The 14,758-nt window shown below is 39.8% G+C and overlaps 1 protein-coding gene across 2 annotated transcripts; it reads right to left on the bottom strand.

Moving 5' to 3' along the window:
* Positions 1 to 2,092: 2,092 nt before the first annotated feature.
* slc44a1a (solute carrier family 44 member 1a) lies at positions 2,093 to 11,679 on the bottom strand. 2 transcript variants are annotated; one of them, XM_069697514.1, is made up of 16 exons: positions 11,423 to 11,679; positions 11,063 to 11,149; positions 9,602 to 9,744; positions 8,897 to 9,033; positions 8,637 to 8,730; positions 8,010 to 8,179; positions 7,283 to 7,372; positions 7,022 to 7,164; positions 6,616 to 6,802; positions 5,656 to 5,824; positions 5,366 to 5,522; positions 5,150 to 5,233; positions 4,930 to 5,067; positions 4,476 to 4,712; positions 4,096 to 4,182; positions 2,093 to 3,887 (listed from the first exon to the last, which is right to left on the bottom strand). In XM_069697514.1, the coding sequence occupies exons 1-15, from the start codon at positions 11,444 to 11,446 to the stop codon at positions 4,099 to 4,101; spliced, it is 1,944 nt and encodes a 647-aa protein (XP_069553615.1). In that variant the 5' UTR covers positions 11,447 to 11,679; the 3' UTR covers positions 2,093 to 3,887; positions 4,096 to 4,098. The 2 variants fall into 2 exon arrangements, with proteins under 2 accessions (XP_069553615.1, XP_069553614.1); XM_069697513.1 differs by having other exon boundaries at positions 4,108 to 4,182; positions 11,423 to 11,678.
* Positions 11,680 to 14,758: the final 3,079 nt, after the last annotated feature.

The following is a 14,758-nucleotide window of genomic DNA, read 5'->3' as shown; positions in this document are numbered from 1 at the left end:
AGCGTGTGTGTGTGTGTGTGTGTGTGTGTGTGTGTGTGTGTGTGTGTGTGTTTTATTCAGTACATCCCAGTGTAAGCAGGCTACAGGAACTCACACAATAGGTAAATGTGTGTGTGTGTGTGTGTGTGTGTGTGTGTGTGTGTGTGTGTGTGTGTGTGTGTGTGTGTGTGTGTGTGTGTGTGTGTGTGTGTGTGTGTGTGTGTGTGTGTGTGTGTGTGTGTGTGTGTGTTGGCAACAGAACCTGTCAGTAGCTCCAAATAGGAAAGTCACTGGGTAAATATCAAATGTTCATTTTCACATACTTTCCCCTCTGCCTGTATGTGCTGACCATGAAATGTGGCCAGATACCATCTCTGTGACTCATTACCACACACCAGAGCCTGTTGTTGGAGACTGTTGAACAATAAAAAGTGATCTGCCTGCGTATGGGAAGACAGAACGACTGAGAGCTGATGGGAAGTGCCTCAAATTGCAGGAAGCACTTTTGATTTTCGGAAATCAGATTTCTTGGATAAGCTGTACTCTGTGACGCAGGTTCTTTTATCACTTCCACTCGGGTGCATGATGAGGTGTAGCTGTTGTATCAGGTGGAATCACAACCTAGCTTAGTGATATTTAAGGTATTATACCCATCCCAGTTGAAGTGGAGGAGTTTTTCTGTGCCTACAGGCTGAACTACAAAACACTGTGCTCGGAAAGGCTCACCATACTAAACTGTCGCAGTTAAAAAATGACAGAAGCTAATGAAGTTCAGGCAAAGGAATGATTTCTGTTTACTGTATGTAACTAATGGGCAGTAATGTTATCATTTACTGACTTTTACACGGTTTGGTGGTTCAAATTACAGGGGGGACTTCAGTGATTTAGTGTTGCACTTTCAAATATGGGACTCACATGATACAGAGTTTTAAATAAAAAGACAAATTCAAAACAGTTAAAGTGGAGACATCCTAACTTTTAGTTGCTACTATTGGTCGAGCTCAAACATCTAAAGAGCAGAAACCTTTTGCATCACTGTTTAAATGAATATCAATAAAATAGTACAGCAGTTAGGCTCCAAACTTATGGGTGTGTTCCTTTCCTCTGGTAATTATATGATCCCTGTCACTGCCTTCTGTAGCCTTACTCTTTGTTTTCATGTACTGTGGGCTCTCTTCATTGTTCAGACCTTGTTAATACAGGCACAACAGAAAACGCCTGAGCTAAGCCTTCAGGGCAAGCTGAGGAGGCAGTGTGGCTCACTGTAATGGTTAATTCACTTTTGGTCTATACATACTCTGGCAAATACACACACACACACACACACACACACACACACCCGTAAAAGGACTCATGTTACTGTGCCTGAGTCAGCACAAACAATACACATCCATACAGGAGGGGGACTGAGCAGGTTTAATGGTTGTTCACTATTTACCAGCTGAATTAGATTTTCTGTCAAAGTGTACTTCATACACTGCCAGTCCTGGGAACACTATAGGATGATATACAGTGAGTGTTTTATAGATAAATCAATAAAATCCATGTGTACTTAAGAGTATGGTGAAATAAAGGTTTTAAAAATATGAATAAAATCATTCAGAGAAGCTATGATGAATTTTAAAGTTAACCCCAGAGAATACTTGATGCATTAAAAATATTAATTTTAAAAACATTCCAGTCACTAAAATATTTTCTAATTTAAAAAAAAGTCTCATCTCTATCATCTTACCTCATAATATTTGTAAAATGTGAGAGGGTGTAGCTGTAATAACGAGGGAAAAGTGATTCATTTGCATCAATCAACTCACATGAGGATCATAATTATTCATCAATTACAAAACAAAACCTGTAAATCTGTGTTTTCTTTTTTATCAAGTTTATCAACAGGCTTCCAGGAATGGTTAGTGTGCTGTCTGTATTACAGAACTCACTTCACAGTGACTTACCATCCACCATCGAGCTGTTTTTCTCTGGATTCCTGTGTTTTATGGAGGTGGCCTGCAGTGCAGAGAGCTTTCCCATCAATACCTTCTAACTGCTTAGTGGCTTGATTTTCCACTTTTGGAGGGGATGAGCCAGTAATCTATACATCAATAAACTAAGGACACACTCAGGGGAAAACAGATTTATTGCAGAATGGTCTGCTTCAATGGTAATGACATATTTAATCTACAAAGTGTCCTAACTTCAATTATTTGCCTGTAAATTTGAAAGGTAAAACCTGCTAATTATAGGCATCTTTATTTATTTTAGAATAATGTCTATATATTGTAACATGTACAACACATTGTCTCACTGTCTGAGAGACAGCACATATTTAAAATATATGTTAAAAACATTTTCTTGATATACTGCCAAAAATACAGGAAATATATGTGGAGAAACATATTCAATTCAGTTGTAACAAATCAAATCAAAACTGTATTTCATTTAAGTTTCATCTGTTCTCAATCAAATAAAAATGACATCATGAAATATGAACTGGTGTGTAAAAACAGATCAAATCAAAAGGTCCTCATCATTTATTTTCTGTAAGTGGATTTGGAGAACACTACTACTTATAAGTGATTTTGTGCTCATTATTTTTGGAGGGCATTTCACCTCCTGAGAATTTGCAAGTGGGAAATGTCATCCATTTTATAGGATTTGCTGCCCTCCGGTGGTTAAAGTAAGCACCCAGCTGAATATTTAGAGCAAAGCTACCTCCCTGTTTGTTTATATTAGTGCTTCATTGTCTAACAGTTTGTTCTCAGTTACTGTTTTTGTTATTTATATTCCTGTTTAGGAGAATAAAAGGCACAGGAAATCCGTAATATTTGTATTTCCTAAATTTGTGTTTTGTTTAACAATGAAATCTCTTGAAAAAACTGGTTACTACTACTTTTTTAAATCTTATGTTCTTTTTTTAATTTTTGCTTATGGATCATTCCTACAAAAAAATCAGGCCTTCTTTACTCAATTCACTTACTTTCATTTAATTTCTTTAATAAATTTAAGTTTTTGAATAATAACAAGGAGGGTATAATAATATGTACAACACCTTTTAGAATATATGAAATATCCATCCATCCATTGTCTATACCCGCTTTACAGGGGAGCCTATCCCAGCTCACTTTGGGCGAAGGCGGGGTAGATCCTGGACGTGTCACCAGTCTATCACAGGGCCAACACACAGAGACAGACAGAAACAAAGACCATTCAAGCTGCCATTCAGACCTAAGGGCAATTTTTTTTTTAATCACCAATTAACCTGAGTGTTTTTGGATGGTGGGAGGAAGCTGGAGTACCCGGAGAGAACCCACGCAGGTACAGGAAGAACATGCAAAGTCCACACAGAAATCTAACCTGCAACCCTTTTGCTGTGAGGTGACAATGCTAACCACTGCACCACTGTGCCTGAATGCCCTGAATATATGAAATACTTAATTATTTTTCCATTGTACAGTATTTGAACTTAATGTGACAGCTATTAAAACCATTATCAATCAGACATTATCAAGTCAAAAACATGATTTTAAACAAAACAAAGTTAGATATCTTTTTGTAAATGTACACTCAACCTTTCAAACGGCAGCGAACCTTACTTTTGTAAAAAAAGAAAACCGAACATGTTAAACCATGTTAAATCATTCATATTATTTTAAAATGGAATAAAAGAGAAAACTCAAGTCTATGAGGTAAAAAAAGAGTGTTTGCCATATGACAATGATGTCATACATTAAATTTGTAAATGCTCTTTCTTAAAAAATAAGCAGTAAGACCCAGTGCATCTTTAGTCAAAGCTTCTGTACAAACAGCTTTGTTATCTTACTGATGTCCCTGTAGTGTAAAGCTGCTCTGAGTTAAGATTCTGAGGATTTTTAGTGGTTTCTGACACTTGGTCAAGCGAAAGTAGCTCCACGTGCCTGCAAGACAAGAAATGACCCACTCTGTCATCAGCCATCATTCAAAAACAAAAAAAGCATCGTATTAAGCAACAGTTGCAGCTTTTTATAAGGTAAAAGAGATGAATCCAGTTTAAAATGTATTATTACACATTTCACAAGTCAGTATTTGCTTTCTATTTGAAATATACCAGGTTACACCACACTGGTAGGACTGCAATTATTTCACCATTTATTTTACCATAGACTTCATCTCCCGTCCATCTCCATCACCTGGCTTGTACCGACCCATTTTCTTACTGTTCTCAACAAATTCCTGAGAAGGGAAACACATTGTTATTGAAAAAATATTTAAATCTCAATTTACTTAAATAAATATGGTTCCTGTAACTTGCTAAGAAATTAAAAGGGGCATGGTAAAGAACAAGAAAGCACTGGGACTACAGGCCAAAATGCTCTAATTATTTTAAATTATGTATTTGATTCTCACAGTAAAGAAATTAGACTTACTCCAACAACTCGGTTCAAATAAAGCTCAACGTTTAGAAAATTAAATCACTGCAGAAAAATAGCAATAACCCCTATGTAGAGGACAATCTCCTGTCTCACCATTAAGGACTTCTCCATGTAGTACTCGCGCCCAGGACTGCCATCGTTATACTTTGTGTCCACAGCGAAGCAGAGGAAGAGGACATCGACCACATTCTCAAACACAGAGAGGAAGCAGTGGGCCACCAGGAAGGCAAACATACAGGCGATGAGGAGAGGCAGCACCCACACCGTGTACTCTCTCTGGTAGTTCAGAGCCAGGATGCCGGCAAAACCCGTGCAGGACACTACAAGAACCTGACATTGTAGACACAAGGCTGGTTAGAAAACATTACACCGTCTTGGCCACTTGGGGGCAGCACAAGCAAATGTATAGTAGCACCACCTTGTAAGCTGATAACGTAACATGTTGATTTGAGACACTTCAAGGTAAAACATTTTGGACTACCACACATTAAAAGACCCCGAAACGGTTTCAGGGGACAACGCGTCAGAATATGTATCAGTGCGGTACCTTTCCTAAGAAGAGGATGAAGTCGCCCACAGTGTTAATGGCGGCCACTCGGAGCGCATTCTCCACCAGGATGATGAAAGCGTCACGGGCCGAGCTGCAGAAACTGGTGCTGTTGATGGCTGTTGCAGTGTAAGCGTTCTGAAAGGATGTGACATGGAAATTTAGACCGTAAACACTCTCGTGTACACTGTATACACTTCACCAACATGACATTACTTACTTGATTCAAGTATGCTAAACACTTCTCGAGACACCACAAACAGCAGACACAGGCTTTCAGCATGCAACGAGCACAGGCGTTTTCCTATGAGAAATAAAGAGATTTACACCGGTTAAACAATATCAACAACAATGTCGGTAAAAATCTATAAAAAAAAAAACCAACAACATATAGGTCAAAATTGTAAACTTATACAAAAGTAATGTTGTAGATTACTTTTCCTTTGAGCTGGCTGTGGATGTATGTTAGGATGAGCCGAGGGATCTTGACAAGCGTGATGATGAAGGAGCCTTTGGCCAGAGTACCCAGGTGGTAGCGGATGGTACGGATCATGGAAGAAAGGATGGGTGTTGCGGGCATCTGGGATTTATTCCTAAAGTTAATCACATACATTAAGAAGACATTAATGAAATCAATCAATCACACGGCATCTAAACTGAATAAAAATAAACAAGACAGCAAATGAAGCTTTTCATGCGATAAAATTCAAATAGTTATTGTCGTACCTAGTGAAATAGTAGGTGACAACAGCACCAGCGATGGTCATCTGCTGGAAGGCAAGAATGAACTCACTGATCCAGATAAGACCCACAGCGTGATACCACACCATGTACTGAAGAGGCCCCTGCATGTGATATTCAACCGCACTTGTAGAGTTGTTCTTTACTGGCGTCCCTGTGAGGAAATACAATTTCTGGTTCAACGTTTCAAATGTGGTATTTTACAAGTAAATAGACACCAAACCTTTGCATCCATGTTACACCACTCGCTACTTTTCTGGTTGTTTTTGTGCATCGTGCTTCACTTTTTCATCACTTCTTCAATTGTTTTATGATGTCTACAGCACATCATTGCAGGTAATGTCTAAACTCTACTGGGCACTAACTAACATGCACTCCAAATATAGCATATTTGATGAATTCCCTTCCCTCCAAAGCGATCCTTTTTTTTTTTTTTTTTAACTCAGGAAGATCAAAGTATAATTTATTTTTAAAATAAATGCAACCATTCCATTAAACTAATCTAACCAACACAATTACATTGGCAATGCTTGACTTGATGGTGTGTTGGTTTTTACAAACCATCTTAAAAAACAGCAAACAACAAAAGCAAGAAAATGTGAAGTTATGCCCTCTCTTGTATGGGCCTTTTGTTTTAAATTCTTCTTAAAAATCAACTGTACAAAAGAGAAGTGGGAGATGAAGAGAGAAGCTGTTCTTTGAGTCCATTCTCCAAATCACGAGACTGGCACACAATTTCCGATGTGGGAGTTCAGTCATGCCACGGAGCAAAAACAAAATGCCACAACTTATTATTCTGCTTGTTTGGGAGCAGTGTCTCTAACACAACTGTGTGTTGCAATGACACTGTTGTGGACCAAATACAAACAGACGCAAAAGCATTCTGAATTGTGAATATGTTAAACATTCACGGAAACAAATTAGCAAACGAGCCCTTCGCCTGACCTGTGGTCCCGAGGGAGAGGAGCACAGCGATCCAGTAGACCCAGAAGAGCATGAGGCAGAGGAAGGTCCAGAAAGGCTGCAGGACCAGCAGGGGAAGATGGATGAACACTTTACCCGCCACATGGAACAGGGAGATGGTCAGAGCCACACGCTTCCTCAAGATGAACATCACTAGCAGGAGTACAACCTGAAGGGTGACAGGGTCATTCATTTTGTAATCAACTGCGATCATTAAAAGGAGCTGCTCCTGTTTGAGGATAGAATTTAAACATGCGGATATTTTCTGTCACACTGGGAAACAAATGGCACAAAAAAGAGTCGAGTCAAAACTCTGGATTATACACAATACAGACTGTTTTCATGTACAAAAGCACGGCCACATACAGAGGTGTGCATGCAGACATACCGTGAAAATTGTAGCGCCAATTGAAAACACAAGCAAGGCCTTCACATTGTCTGAGGCCACCTCTCTCCCAAAGACTGATGTGGTGTTATTATTAAGAGCGTTCCTGTGGTCTACGTACAGGTACCACAGAACGCCTGTCCCGCCTGTAAAACGATCACATGCACATGTGCAGCGTCAGCAGAAACAATCTAAATATAAACTGAACACAAAACACAATATACTTGTTTTATTAATATAGAGTGCGAGAATAAAAGAGGTTACCGATAGAGCCGATGATGACCAGAACTGTTAGAATCCACACCAGGACTTTGGAGATGTAACGAATAACAGCCATCATGATCAAGGAGAGAACTGCATCAGAGAAAACACAGTGCATCACATGGGTAAGTAAAACAAGTAAAACAAAAAAAGTCCATTCAAAAGTGGTTATTTCATTTTGTGGATGAATAAAAAGCAGTTTAAAAATGCTGCAACATAAATAAACCTCAATGCACTTAAAGCTGTTTGCACTTCATTAAAACAGTAAAACAAGAAAGTGAGAAAAGAGAAAAGCCAAAACATCCCAGAAAAGAAAAGAATGCCCTGCTTTAAATCATATCGCCTTGACAACCACATTACCCAAACCAGGCAGATCAAATAATTGAGACGAAAGATGTATAAAACTGTCACGGGATCAGTTCTGTCTGTTTTCCTGTACCAAGGGGAGGAGTTAGAGCAGACCTTAAATAAATGCCTGTGGGCTGAACTTCAGAGTATACAATGGCTGTAACTACTCAGACATTTCCTGTTTTTATTTTAATGACAAAAATAGCTTCTCCTCCTGTCAGTTTCCTTCCCACTGATTCCCCATGAGAAAGTAAAGCTGTGCAGTGGGGCAGCAGACAACATCAAAACATACCAGCAGGTTTTCTTTGGAATAAAATGAACCCATTAATCATCTAAAATATCCACATTCATGTTGTACATTAGACGCAAACATGCGTTATACCTAAAGCCAGCACACACAGGCCCATGATGATCTCCTTGCTGGCCATCACCCCTCCGATGACCCGACGCAGTACCGTGTTGTCAGTGACAAACGTGACAAACGCCTGGGCAAACTCAGCGTAGCAGCTGAGATCCACAGGAATACAGCGGCGGAGCAGCGGGACCGCCTTACTACAAACATGAAAAAGAGGAAGAATTCAGCTTCATTTATTTCTAATGAGGCAGATAGCTATGGACGATGGCACACTGTCTGTATCTCTATTATCTATTTGATCCTTTTCTGGTCCTGGAATATGTACGTGTAAGTAAGGCTACGGTAAATATAACTTCTAAATCAAATGAAGTATGAGTGGCTGAATTAAAGTGAAATGATTCCAAAATTCATTATAAAATGGAAAGTACATTAATGCTGAAAAACATACCACTTTCCCCCTTAAACACAACAGACATAAACATCACTGTTACTTGCTGAGCTAGTTGAAACATACCGTGACCACATCTGTTTCACTAAACTCTCGACAAGTTCGAATTAGATTGGCTTCTTAAAAAGTTGGGAAAAATTGAGAAATAAGTGTCTCGTTTACGAGCTAGTTTTAAATTCTAAATTTTAAAGGATATAATTGATTACCTCGGCAGAATGGGGAGTTTCGGACATTTTGTGAACCTCTCTCCATGGCTTGGGTATCTTGTAGCAGAAATATCATAGGAGCAGAGATGAGAGCCTGACAACAGGATAACCAAAAAATACATTACAAGTTCAGCTTCGGTGAAATATTTCAAAATCTGTCTGCGAGTAAGTATGATTGCATTCATGTCATAAATATCAATAAACCCTCAGTTAATAAAGTGAACCACGTTCTCTCTAAAATATTTGTGCATTTTTCTCACCATTATTAAGAGCAAACTGCTTTAAGTCGCTGTATGTCTTCAGCTCAGTCGCTGGACATCTGGAGACACACAGGGCAACGGACTTGATCTTCCTGTTAATTAAGTCGAGGTTGCAAGGGTCTAGAAAGAAAACATACCTAAAAGAAAGAAAGAAAAATGATGGGATTTATTATTAATGAAGTGCTCAATATAAAAGTGCTGCCACACCATTTACTCCAAAATAAGAAACACCTTTCCCTCTGATGAGAATATCAGTATGTTTGGTCATTACTGCGCCAGTCGGGACTGTTCTGTCTTGAGCCGAAAATGGAAGATGGTGACATTTGCAATCCCGGCGGACAGATCCTTCTTTGTGGCAGAAACGCCTTTTATTCAAAGCCTCCATGGGCAATCAGCCCATCAATAAAGCATGACCCATTGTTTCGGTAAAACTGGGCCTGAAAGCTGCATGCTGATGGAAAGACACAGCCCAGAAAGGAGGAATATAATCAAAGACTTCAAAGGCAAATGATAAAAATATCCCATTAACTTAGACGGTCTTTGGGCACATTATCTAAAGGGAGATATGCTAATCAACTATTCACCCAGGAATATGAAGAGTTTAAGTAGCAGGTGACGACGTGAGCATGTATCTGTATCGCTGAGAGAGATGTGAATAAACCTCTACGCCACATGTTAAGTCTTTTGTAAACAAATCCGACTCACTTGTTCTCCGTCATGTCCCGGCCACTGAGGGGGACTCCCTCGATCTTGGTGTTATTCCGACCACAGGTGTTGCCATAACTGTCATATCCTGACATCATCCTGGAGGCACCTCCTGTTGCGATGGAAAAGCCACAAATACATGCCTGCAGACGACACACATTCCTAAAGTTAATATTAACTATCAACGGGTAAAAGAAAACATTTAGTATATCGATAAGCAAATGGCACCGAGCAGTCACTTTCAATAGGTTATCTGTGACAAAGTCGAGAACAAAAACAGTATTTTTAATTTGTCATATTAATAAATAACGTCCTCCTCTTTGATTTTGCTTATTAACAGTTTTGATTGTTATACCATGTTTTTTTTTTTTAATCTTATTTCAAACTAGTTGTTATTTAACTCTTTACCTTGTTTGTCACTGCTGGTCTAAGAGTCACCAAACGTCTTATATTTCTTACACGTGTTTATAACCTGCACTACACTTTTCTAATATACCCATCGTAACTAACTCTTGCAGTAACTCCTCCCTGCATAAAGGTATCATTGTTCAGTTTTAGTTCAAAGGTGTTGATTCAACTTTAGGATTCTTCTGAAGGGTTGTAGTTTGGGGTGCTGTTGTAACACATTGTAATATAGTGAGAAATGAAGAATATGAACTGTACTGGGACTCTGTTCCACTTCTAACCCCAACCAATGACCAGCTAGCTCTTCAGGTACCTTGAGCTTGGAAAGACTGTTTTTAGTGTCAGTCCCACAAACTCATGTAATCTCCTGCAATGTGACCCAAAACTGAATACTCTCCGTCCTCTAACTGATAACCTGCCACTGCCTGTGTGCGACTGCTTTACCTGATTTTGTGGATTAATGTATACACGAATCTCTGTTGTTGTTCGTTTGTTTGTTTGTTTTTCTTTCACGTGCAATCTTGGCATCATTGTAAATGAGAGCCGCCCTCTAAAAGGTTCAATGAGTGTGTCCACCCAAAGAATACCAATAAGGGCTGACTATAAATGTTAAAAACACCTCTTAGTATAACAAACACAGCCATGAATTTAAGGCAGTATAAACTGAACCTCGATTTTGTTTTTTTTTTTGTTTGTTTTGTTTGCAGTGCTGTTTTAATTTAAAAAACAAAAACAAAAACACTTCACTGATCTCCAACTCATCAACTGGATAATATAACATGCAAGCATGTCATGCACAGTCATGCAGAAATACACTCCATTGTTAAATGCATCAAGTACAATAAAGCGATGCAGTCCAACAACAGCCCAGCAATGATTCCTGTCCTCATAACATCGAGTACATGTCAAGAGAACCCTGCTTTAATTTCTACCTTTATGAAACTCCCTCTCCTGCTTTGCTCTCGTAACAACACAGCAGTTCAGCAGCAGAAACCCAAATCTTTAGTATCCCCGCGAAGGCTGGCATTAGTTTTGACTTTAGACCTGCAGACTTACCATCCCAATGCAAAACAGCGTAAATACGATGAGCCATGGTATATCCGTGCAGCTGCGCTCCTCCAGCGGTTTCCAGTCCCGTTTACTCTGCCAAGGCATAAATGAGACATAAGACGGGAGCTGTTATCCTCACAGCTGTTTGCGTTCAGAGAGCTCTGAAGCAGCTTCCCTGCTGCTGCGACACCCTGCAGAACAAAACAAGCAGCTACTGTTGTTGTTGTTGTTGTTGTTGTTGCTGCAGTCGTAAAAGAAGCAGCTGCTCCTGCTGAAGAAGTGACGTTAACAGTTTCACACAGCATTCAAACATCGTCTCCTGTTCCGGTTTTCAAACTATAAATTAGCCTCTTTTAGCCAGCTTACCTCTGTGCTGCCACAACATCCCATTGTGAACGAGGAGAGTTACAACTTCAACAAAACTTGAAGTCTTTTTTTTTTTTTTTTTTTTTTACTTCATTCGGCTTTTCCGTTTCTTCCGCTCATTTCCCTTTTTCCTTTATCAATTCTTTCGCTCGATGGCCGGAAGAAGAACATGAAATCTGTACAGATTTGTTTATGCCGTGTTCGTTTCTTCGACAGCCGCCCAATTGCAGAAGTCCTTGGAGCGACAGGTAAATGCGGAAGAAAGAAGTCAAATTTGGTGTGCTGCGTTCAGTGGAAATCAAAAATATCAGAATTTCTAGTCTTTCAATCATGATGGAAAAAGTTCTCATAACATTTTTATTCAGCCTTTTTTTTTTTTTTTTTTTTTTTGCCACTTAGTTAAAACTGCAGATATCCTATCCCTAACATTCATGTTTTGTAGGTACTGTGCTTAAGTACAGCTTTGAGATACGTGTATGCTACTTTAATTGAGTATTTCCCTTCGATGCTACTTTCTACATCTCAGTAGGAAATACTGTACTTTTTCCACGACAATTATTGGATGGCTTTAGTTACTTTTTTTGACGAATATTTTATTTGACTTATTATCTCATCAAAAATCTAAGATTAGATTAAAAAAAAAAAAAAAAAGTCCAAGAACTGAAACCGGTTTGTGGATGAGAACCTTTTTTTTTTTCGTCTTTCCTCTGTCAGTTGAGTAACATAATCGCAAAAAAAAGAAAAAAAAAAAAGCCTGCAGCAACTCTTTTGATATATCTATGAGTTATAATGCTTTCCGTATCTGTAATAGGCTCGATATACATGTATAAACCAGATTGTAGTTGATTCCATAATGGACTTTAAAAGTTACATGGTGCCTTGAATGCAGCACAGCGGCCGGTTGACTGGTGTGCTCGTGGGTGTGGGACTCACACGTGGAATTTGGCGCCGTATGCTGGAGTTATGGAGTAACTGTTGTCTGTCAGTAATTGCAGATGAATAGTTGGGTCCACGCAGGTCTCTCAGTGGCAGGACATCTGACTATTACACGACGACTGAAGCATCGCAGACAGAAAACGAACCTCATGCAGAAGAAGTGAGTTTGACAAGTTTGCCACCCCGTGGTCGGGACAGAGGTGAGTCATGTTCGTGACTTTTAACCTTCAGGTGAATTTTCTTCTTCTTCTTGTGACAGATGTATACGTTTTGCTCCTCCCGCGTAATCACGTACAAACGGCCTGCTTGTTGAACTTGGGTAATGTATCTTTAAAGACTTTACCTGTGTCTCTTGCTGCATGTTGTGTTTGCCTTGAAAGTCAGTTTCACACTGGCAGTGGCTGATGACTTGCACTGTCATGCTCCACATAATTTAGACCACCTTTACATCTGATTTCTTTTCCCACCTGCTAATTTGTCTGATTATGTGCTTAAAATCCTGCTTCATGCTAAAAACCTGCAATCAAACACTGGCATGTGTACCAGCTCACATTCAGAAATGTTTGTGGCCTCCGGCAGTCAGCCAGTTTCTTCCACCAAATGCTAATCTCTTGATTAATTACGGACAAACGTGGGTAGCTCAGCTGCCTGCTGCTTTATCTTGCTCGGGGCTCATGAGTGGAGATGGCCTCTGTAACTGAGACCACCGGGGCCCCTCCAGCTGATGGCCCCTCTGATCACCCACTGTGCAACCTCGCTGGCTGAGGTAGGAGCTTCCCACAGGCACACAGATTTACAAGTCCACGTAAAGACATGCATGTCAGGTTAATTCGTGAATGAGAGCGCGGATGGTCTTTGTTTCTGTGTATATGTGTCGGCCCTGCGATGGACTGGCGACCTTTCCCTACACCGGGTATAGATGATGGATGGAGACCTCTTTGTCCGTTATTGTTTCTTTCACAGCAGCAGATGTTTTTTTTATGTTTTTGTTTTTTTCCCCCATATTTAAAAAAAAATGTTGCCACTGGTGACTGCTGGCAAGATTCATATTTACTCATATACAAGGAGCATCTTTAAATGGATGCATCACCTTCCAAGAATGTTCTTCTCCTCCTAGTGAAGGTCTCCTGATCTGTAGGCCTCCTGAGTGGGCTGGAATGTCAAACAGTTTCCTAAAGACTTGTCTTGTGTCTTATTGCTCTATAAACATTTGTACTGCATTGCATACTGAGACTGTAAGGGAAGGGGAATATTTAAAAGTGGCGATCTTATCCAGCTTTACTGCATGAAGGTCCAGCCGCGAACATTTTCTACATACTTGCTAACATCGCTGATTGAGCCTGTTTATGGATCAGAAAAGATAACAGTAATGAAATGCAGAACTTGATATAGAACCAGCATATGTGATGAATGTATATAGGAGGTTACATTTGGACCCAAAGTGCAAACGAACACGGAGCGGAAACAGAACCATCCAGAGGTCTCTCCTCATGAAACGGCTCCTGGCCCCCTCATCTTCTTACTCTCGGTCTCAAGTATTTCCTGCTGATGCTGCTGTGGCAACGGTGTCCAAGGACAACACGTTTTCCTGGACCTGTACAGGAGGAATCAACGCCAGGGCTGCATATGTTTAGCAGGATTCAGGGTGGGAGGAAGAGGAGGGGGGTAGATGTAGTACGTCACCATCTTGGCCCTCGCAGGGTCTGGTCCGAGCTCCAGATTCATTCCTCATAAACAGCAAGACAAGAGGATAAATATTATGTTTCTCTGTCCTCAGATACTTCCAAGAATCAAGACGTTAGAAAAATGTCAAGCTTGTTGGGAGGATGTGATAAAGTCTAAATGGTAAATATTTAGGAGTATCTACACTGTACCAACCTTTTTAAAAAAAAACAACAACATTTTTTTATGCAAACACTTCTAAAATTACTTCAAATGAATCTTCCAAGATGAAGCAGTGAAGTCAGATCCTGACTTTTCATGAGGAATATGTGTAGTTTTCTGTTGGATAACATTAAGCACAAATCTGAATTTGAGCCCCGACTTTCAAAAATGGTCGGAAACGAGCAAAGTCGAGCACATTTTGGTAAATTAGGCCGATTTTATTTTTCTACACGGCTGCATGTTTGTAATATAGGCTTGTGTAGGTGTAGGAGGGCTATGTGTAATTGTAGGTATGTCTGAGTGCATTCCTCGACACAGTTTAAGGCTATAGAGGAATGTGCTCGGATGCAGATGGTTATAGGGTTATGGGCCATATGTTGGAGCCAGAGTAAACAAATGGAATCCAGCTGTTGTTGCCACCTTGCCAGGCTTTGATCCATGTTGAGATGCAGGTAAATTGTGTCCCTGACTCTCTGACATATCCTAACAAAAGTGGGATGTTTTTTTTTTTCTTCC

This window comes from Brachyistius frenatus, unplaced genomic scaffold, assembly GCF_029030835.1.
Source record: "Brachyistius frenatus isolate BFR_SWC_R1_liver_20210118 unplaced genomic scaffold, ASM2903083v1 Contig_23, whole genome shotgun sequence".
Taxonomy (NCBI): Eukaryota; Metazoa; Chordata; class Actinopteri; family Embiotocidae; genus Brachyistius; species Brachyistius frenatus.
This window is presented reverse-complemented; position numbering and strand designations above follow the sequence as displayed.